Source organism: the organism of the source record quoted next, unplaced genomic scaffold (assembly GCF_019419815.1).
Source record: "Pyrus x bretschneideri cultivar Hongxiangsu unplaced genomic scaffold, Pyrus_bretschneideri_v1 Contig4, whole genome shotgun sequence".
NCBI classification, from domain to species: Eukaryota; Viridiplantae; Streptophyta; class Magnoliopsida; order Rosales; family Rosaceae; genus Pyrus; species Pyrus x bretschneideri.
The window spans coordinates 9507343-9515596 of record NW_025999723.1 but is presented as its reverse complement, the minus strand read 5'-3'; the positions used below and the strand labels follow the sequence as shown (position 1 = coordinate 9515596).

Here is an 8254-nt window from a genome sequence, read left to right as displayed (position 1 = left end):
AGTATAGGCAAGAACTACGAAGACTATAAACACTCATGATTCATCATTATTTCTCTACAAGTAGATAATGGTTACACTTGTATTATCGTTTAGATTTTTAAAATCTTCTAAACCCTCATGAATAATGTTTTTTTATTTGAGAGAAAAATTAATAAAATTAATAATAATTATTGTAGAAGTGTAAAAAATGTAAAAAAAATATACAATCACTTATAGTGACAAGCTTTACAACTTTCATGAAGGGTCAGCTTCGAAATCTAACATTGTAATCCATAATCCATAAACCTTAAATTTATATTTAACCATCGATTGTTATTTACACTTTATTCTTCTTACTGAATTTCATTTCTAAAATTTCCTTTTTGGAAAACATGATCATCTGGCGAATGTAAGAAGATGAACGGTTCAGATTTTTGATATCACGTTTCGATATTTATGGTTAACTGAAATATGAGTTGATGTCATATAGTTTGTAGAAACTTTATAAACATCAAGCAATATTTTCACTAACCGTAAAACTTTGAATATAATATCAACGATCCAAACCGTTCATCTTCCTGCATCCTCTAATAGATCATGCTTTCAAAAAAGAAAATCTGAAAAAACAAAATTTGATGAGAACAATGAAGCATAAATGTAAACAACACAATCAACGGTTAAATTTTGATGAGATCATGCATCCAAACCGTTCATCTTCTTTAACGGGTAACGGGTCGGATCATATTATCTGTTAATATTATTGGATCGATTTTGGGTCGGATGATTTTACCTATTTATTTTAACGATCTGGGTATGGGTTTGGAGCGGATTTTAAGGGCCCAGCTTTATATTGACGTCAAAAAAGAGGGAAAAGGGCCCAACCGGGTTCGAACCGGTGACCTCTTGATCTGCAGTCAAATGCTCTACCACTGAGCTATGGACCCATTGTTGTTTATTTGCTCACAGTTTAAATATATCTATAAACAGTGAATATTTGAAATTAGAAAATGGATTGTGCTTTTGTAGCTCTCATCCAAAGACACGTTGGAAGTCATCATTGTCCACATGGTCATAAGATTTGGACGACGACATACTTTATTCTTTTTTAATTGTTTTGGTTTCAATTCAACTAATAAACTCGGAAACAATTTGACAACACAAAAAAATGTAGTCTTATTAAAGAAAATAATTAAATAATTGCTTGTATAGTGGTATTCTTATTCACTTATACAATGAGTTTAACTCATAAGACATATTACAACAGTGATTGAAAGCGATTGTGCTTATCTGCCTTGGTGCACCCTTGATTTTCATCGCTTCTCTTCTGCCTAACTACTAATTTTTTTGTGAAAAATATACTAGCATATGTTACACACTTTGATTGTGGAAATATTTTTATTTTTGTTTTAAAATGGGAAGGAGAAAGGGAGAAAAAATGAACATGAAATTGGAGAGAGAAGTTGTAACATCCCACATCACCCAGGGGAGTGGATCCTGTAAGCCTTATATGTATATTCTCATCTCTACCTAGCACGAGGCCTTTTGGGAGCTCACTGGCTTCAGGTTCCATCTTAACTTCAAAGTTAAGCGAGTTCGCACAAGAGCAATCCCATGATGGGTGACCCACTGAGAAGTTCTCGTGTGAGTTTCCAGAAACAAAACCGTGAAGGCGTGGTCGGGATCCAAAGCTAGAGTGCCATAAATTAGAAGACTCAACAATATAGGCAGAAACATTATTTATTTCATTCATAGCATTAACAAGTACATTTAGTTTGAATAATCCATCAGCAAGGTAACCCTTCCCTACAAACATTCCCCCTTTAGTTAGTACAAACTTATTAGACTCAAAAACTAGTTTGAATCCTTTATTACTAAGGATAGGACCAGAAACAAGATTCTTCCTTATATCGGGGACATGCAGCACGTCAAGGAGGGTTAATTCCTTTCCAGAAGTGAATTTTAGAACACATTTCTCTATTCCAGCCACAACAGATGCAGATGCATTTCCCATAAACAGCTGCTCGTTTCCTTCGGTTTTCTGGTACGAAAAGAACATATTTGTGTCACCACACACATGGCGAGTTGCACCGGTATCTATCCACCAATCAGTGTGATCAAACACAAGGTTGATTTCAGAAATCATTGCAGTTAAGGCATCCACATTGTTTTCAATCAGGTTTGCGCGGTTGTTGTTGCCTTGATTTCCAGGACCTTGATCCCTTCGATGGCGACATTCTTGAGCCCTATGGCCTTGCTTTCCACAAACCCAGCAACTTCCCTTGATTTTCTTGAAGTCTTTGCCTTTCGCACCAGGGACAAAGTGTTTTTCCTTCTTCTTAGTTTTCTGGAACTTCGACCTTTGCTTTGATGAACTTCCTTCAATAACATTTGCCTTGGCTTCCATACTCGAAACCAGGCCCTTCTCATTCTTTCTGTTATCTTCCTCTATTCTCAGCCTGACAATGAGATCCTTAAGTGTCATCTCCTTACGTTTGTGCTTGAGATAATTCTTGAACTCTTTCCAAGAAGGTGGCAGTTTTTCTATAAAGGACACCACTTGGAAAGACTCAATGATTATCATCCCTTCAACATGAATGTCATGGATGATTTTCTGGAGATCTTCAGTTTGAGAAACAACGGACTTGGAATCCACCATTTTGTAGTCCAAATATTTTCCCACGACAAATTTCTTCGAACCAGCATCCTTGGTTTTATATTTTTTCTCAAGTGATTCCCAAAGTTCCTTGGCTGTTTTGCATACTACATAGACATCATACAATGAATCATCTAATGCATTGAGAATATAGTTTCTGCAGAGGAAATCATTATGATTCCAGGCATCTATAGCCGTTAAAGTTTATACAGAAAAAATATTTTCTCCATCTGCAGTAGGTACATTCTCGCGTAGAACATTAGCCAAATTCATGGTTGTCAAATAGAACAACATTTTCTGCTGCCATCTTTTGAAGTCTCTGCTCTTAAATTTCTCAGGCTTCTCAGAATGAGGTTTAGTTCCCGATTGTTCCATACTATTCGAAGATTGTTGGAGAACAATTCAGAAATAAACAAAAATAACAGAAATAAACAGAACTTGAAATTCTAATATTTTATTTACCAGATATACTTGATGTGCAAAATGAAATTATACAATAAATACATAAACTAATATAAAATATCAATGATACTAACTTGATCACATAAGGTAGAGGCTAGCGTAAAAGCTATGTCCTTCGAACAGTATTTTCGTCCCACTCTTGTGCTTGTGGTTCTACAACGTTTGCTCGACCAGGATACAACTACCTAATTCTACAACCCGCACTGGATTATAGAACTCTAGCGAATTGCTTTGTGTGTTTACTCTCTGGAAATTTTGTACGAAAGATAAGGAGGAAGAAAAGATGATGATCACTTGGATACTGTGATTGCAGATATATAGGCTGTTTCACACCATTTCAAATACCTATTCAGTGTATTTGAAAGTACACAACTCTTTCTAATAGCTGTGTCTTTTAATCAAAACGTTTTTTAATTAATAAATTAATTAAAAAAACTTAATCCGAAAATTAAAATTAATGAATCTGATTAATTTTAAATTCCAAGGCCCCAAGTGCCCCAAGGCCCAAGGGTTTAGGGTTTAGGCCCTTGTCTTGATTAATTAATATTAATTGTAATTAGGCTATATTATATTCAAGCCTAATCCACACAACCATAAGGCCCAAGCCTTCAATCCATTTCCAAATGGTCCAAGTTCTAATTACTAAGAAGAGGGAATAAGTCTATATAAAGGCTTGTGAAAAAATACTATTGACCAATGTGAGACAAGAGGGTCTCAAACTCCAACATGATCTTCATGTTGTACAAATATATACTTGAGAAAATGTAGACGTGTAAATATTTTATCCTTTTTGTCTTACATAATTTTAATCATACTACGAGCATTGCTCGACAAAACTCAAAAAGGCTCAAGCATTGCTTGGGGGTCTTCTTGAGGAGTCAAGCATTGCTCAAGGGGCATCTAAAATAGTATAGCATTGCTCAAGAGGGAGTCTCTACAGAGAAAATGATTAATCCCCAACCTTCCCTTTAACATACACAAAGAAACTCTATGTACATTCGATAAGTTGTCATCACACCCATGACAAGTTGCGGTAGAGCACAATCTAGTATCGAAATCACTTCAAATACATATCATTCACATCCTACAAATTGAATTTGAAACCTTTTAACTTATATCTTAATTGATTAAGAACATTTATCTTTGTATCAAAAATTGTAGATTCGATTTCTCCTCCCCTATTATTTATATGATAATAAATAAACAAACACGAGACGTTTTTTCATTATATTAAAATTGAGTGTCGCTGAACAAAATCGAATAGTAGTTAACGAGAGAGAACTCCAACTGTCACAAGAAAATACAGTCGGACACTTGGTGGGCAAAAAGTCCCATCGGAGATTACGAGGCAACACGTAAAAATTATGAAAGCTGCAAAAACCAAAGCAAGTCAATTGAAGAACACCGACTAGAAGTAGTAATAGTTGGTTAAGTTGTTGGTTGGCTTCCCCACTTCTTCATATCCGGCGGTTATTTCCAAGCCTCCTCCCTTTGTTTCCTCCGCCCCTTCTTCTCCTCTTATACTTTCTCTCCCTCAATCCCCCATTCCATCTCCCCCCCTTCCTTTCTCTTTCTCTCTCTCCTCACCTCAAATTTTCTCACTTGCCGAACAGACGGAGGCAGTGGAAACAGGGAGCAGCCATGTCCTTCTCCTCCGCCACCAATTTGGCCCAGCCCCTCCAGCTCAACAATGCCGCCGCCACTCCCAGATCCAATGACATGCCCTCCCTCCTGCTCCCCCCCAAGGCATCCTCTTTTCTCGGATCTACCCGCAAGTTCCGACCCACTTCCCTCTCTCATTCCAGTGCTCACCGCCGATCCGCCGTCGTTGCCGTCTCCGAAGCTGTTAAGAAGAAGAAGGTCCAGGCTTCCTCCAATCTGGTAATGCTTTTGTTCTGGATTTCATTGCTTGATTGGGTTTTCTGGGTTTGCTTTGTTTTTTTTCATGCATGGTAATCCAATTGAAGGATTAGAGAATTGGATTTTCAATTATATCGATCTTGGATTTTTTAGTGCTGGGTAGCTGAGCTTTACGATCAAATTTACTCAAATCAATCGTAATTTAAGTTGTTTGATCCAAAAATTGAAAACCCAGAACAGATCAATCCGAAGCTTATCGCTTTCAGTTTTGTTTCTGGATGGATTGAATCCAATTTGATTTGTCTAGTATGTTTCAAGTTCATGCAACTTCATCGTATCGATGCAATTAAGTTTATAGAGATGTAGAAGAACACATCTGAGCTTTGTTTTTCGAAAATTTTCATTTTCTTACGAGATGATTCCCGTCTAAGACTATATGGTTTTTGAATTTTTGTGCATTTAGCTAATAACAAAAGAGGAGGGATTGGAGCTGTATGAAGACATGGTATTGGGTCGCTCTTTCGAGGACATGTGTGCTCAGATGTATTACAGAGGCAAAATGTTCGGGTTCGTTCACCTTTACAATGGCCAAGAAGCCGTGTCAACTGGGTTTATCAAGCTTACAAAGAAGGAGGATTCTGTAGTGAGCACATACCGTGATCACGTGCACTCGTTGAGTAAGGGTGTCCCTGCTCGCGAGGTGATGAGTGAGCTCTTTGGAAAGGCTACTGGTTGTTGCCGAGGCCAAGGTGGTTCTATGCACATGTTTTCGAAAGAGTACAATGTGCTCGGTGGGTTCGCATTTATTGGTGAAGGTATACCAGTGGCAACAGGTGCAGCATTCTCTTCTAAGTACAGGAGGGAAGTGATGAAACAGGCAGACTGTGATCACGTGACTTTGGCATTTTTTGGAGATGGAACTGCTAATAACGGCCAGTTCTTCGAATGTTTGAACATGGCAGCATTGTGGAAATTGCCGATTATTTTCGTTGTGGAGAACAATTTGTGGGCCATTGGAATGTCGCATTTGAGGGCTACTTCTGATCCCGAAATTTGGAAGAAGGGGCCTGCGTTTGGTATGCCAGGTGTTCATGTGGATGGTATGGATGTGTTGAAGGTGAGGGAGGTGGCAAAGGAGGCGATTGGAAGGGCCAGGAGAGGAGAAGGGCCAACTTTGGTTGAATGTGAAACATACAGGTTCAGAGGACACTCATTGGCAGATCCCGATGAGCTTCGTGACCCTGGTGAGTGTTTGAATTATGTCCTTCCTCTTTTAGATGCGTACTTGTATTCAACATGTTGGTTTGGTCTACACATTTTAGGAGCTAAAATATGTCCATGCTTAATTCACCTACTCCTTTTGGTTCCATTGCTCCCATTATATTATTGGGATTTAACTTTGATTATAAAATCCTGATTCGTATATGTTTTGTTCGATCATGGACTTGAACCGCTATATGCACTAGGAAGTGGATGGTTTCTCCTGCGATTAGTATTTTGCCTTTTCATGTCTAATATCCTGATATAGTTTACTTGTTGGATTATGGACTTACACCACTAGTATGAACTAGATGGTTCTGTGTCTGTCATTGTTGAGGCATATATGGAGTTTCGTATTTCTTAGCATATCTAACGAGCTTATAAAATTAGTTATTGACGGAGTTTATAGCTGTGTATTAACCGCTATGTTATGTTCCATTTGGCAGCTGAGAAGGCACACTACGCTGCCAGAGACCCCATCACTGCCCTCAAGAAATACATACTTGAGAACAATTTGGCGACTGAACAAGACTTGAAGGCCATCCATAAGAAGATCGATGAGTTGGTTGAGGATGCCGTTGAGTTTGCAGATGAGAGCCCCCTTCCACCTCGTAGCCAGCTGCTTGAGAATGTGTTTGCCGATCCCAAGGGTTTTGGAATCGGGCCTGATGGCAGTTACAGATGCGAGGATCCTAAATTCACTCAGGGCACTGCTCATGTCTAATCTCCGCCGGTAGGAGCCTCAAGCAATCGACTTATACAATCAACTATTACGAAGATTGTATCAGCTTTATGTCCTGCTAAATCTTTTCAATTTTGGTTATCTTTTTAAAATTTCATTGTTTTTGGATTGGCAAGCAAAACCCTCTAGTGATGTTGGTTCGCCGTTTCCAACTTTATTACATCTACACATTTACAAAATTTTGCATTCGTTGGATCCGACTTGTTTCGTGTCTTAACTCGACCCATTCCGCGTTTTAACGAGTTAACTGGAGTTAACTGGAGCTCATGCATTGTTTACACTCCCAAAATACAGAGAGCCTAGAATACTAGAAATAGAAACACATGTACTCGACGTTCCTTTTTTCTTATTTTTTATGGTACAAAGAGGGCAAGGCCCAGCTAGCAAAACAAAAAAGCCAGGCAACAACAGCCTTAGGAAGGGCCGGATCTTTTTCCAGGGGATTCGGATGATCCCGTAATCGTGTCTGTTCATCGTACATCGTGCGATCAGAAATTATTTTAAATTTTAAAATTTAAATTAAATATAAATAGTACCTAACGAAAACTGATTGCACGATGTACGATGAACGAACACGATTACAAGATCCCCTGGTTCCCTAGGAAAAGGATTCGGCGATGATCATTTTCCCTTAGGAAGGGCCATGACAGTGGTAGGAGGAGAAGCAAAAACATGATGACCAAGAGATAACCTATGATCCAAGTTAGCCATGTGATCACTTGAGACATTATTTTCTCTATAGATATAGTGACTTCGCATCTCCAATTTCCCTTGATATCTTTTTTGCAGTCAATAATGAGATTGTAGAGCGGGTGCGAAACCAAAATAGGTTGTTGGATCAAAATAACAACGGTACAAGAATCACATCCCTACAACCCTCATCCCAAGCAATAGAAAGACCCATGAAAACACTCCAAAGCTCAGCTTCCATGATGGTTCCTCTGCCCAAATTGTTTTCAGCCTACATATTATGGCGGATTGGACAACAACGGTCCTCTTCTAGCTCTCTACACGTTAGTGAGGACTTTCCATGACCAATAGTCCAGAGGAAAGTCACCAATTTGGGTGGGAGCTTAAGATTCCAAATGAAATTCCATTTCCAGGGAATGATATCATCATCGCCAAAGAGAGACAGATACGCAGTCTTCACGGAAAAGGTTCCAGATTTGGTGAGGCTCCAAATTAACTTATCTTCCCTATTATTTGCAATACCAACATGTAAACCGAAAATTTGTTCCACGATATTTGGAGGAAGGCAAGAGTACAACAAATCCATATTCCAACCAGAATCAATAAGG

At 38.6% G+C, this 8254-nt stretch overlaps 1 protein-coding gene and 1 non-coding gene across 2 annotated transcripts; one reads left to right on the top strand and one right to left on the bottom strand.

The window, feature by feature from the left end:
- Positions 1–851: 851 nt before the first annotated feature.
- On the bottom strand, positions 852–923 carry TRNAC-GCA. The gene has a single exon. It is a non-coding gene; the product is annotated as a tRNA-Cys (tRNA).
- A 3637-nt stretch (positions 924–4560) lies between these two features.
- On the top strand, positions 4561–7151 carry LOC103956356 (pyruvate dehydrogenase E1 component subunit alpha-3, chloroplastic). Its single transcript, XM_009368322.3, has 3 exons — positions 4561–4975; positions 5418–6198; positions 6661–7151. Exons 1-3 carry the CDS (start codon positions 4736–4738, stop codon positions 6936–6938), a joined length of 1299 nt encoding a protein of 432 aa, XP_009366597.2. The 5' UTR covers positions 4561–4735; the 3' UTR covers positions 6939–7151.
- The last annotated feature ends 1103 nt before the right edge of the window (positions 7152–8254 follow it).

Excerpts from the sequence above, each read along its gene's own strand:
- LOC103956356 (XM_009368322.3), top strand. The coding sequence starts at position 4,736 with ATGTCCTTCTCCTCCGCCACCAATTTGGCCCAGCCCCTCCAGCTCAAC. Across the intron at positions 4,976-5,417 it reads TCCAGGCTTCCTCCAATCTG|CTAATAACAAAAGAGGAGGG; the intron begins GTAATGCTTTTG and ends TTGTGCATTTAG. Across the intron at positions 6,199-6,660 it reads CGATGAGCTTCGTGACCCTG|CTGAGAAGGCACACTACGCT; the intron begins GTGAGTGTTTGA and ends TCCATTTGGCAG.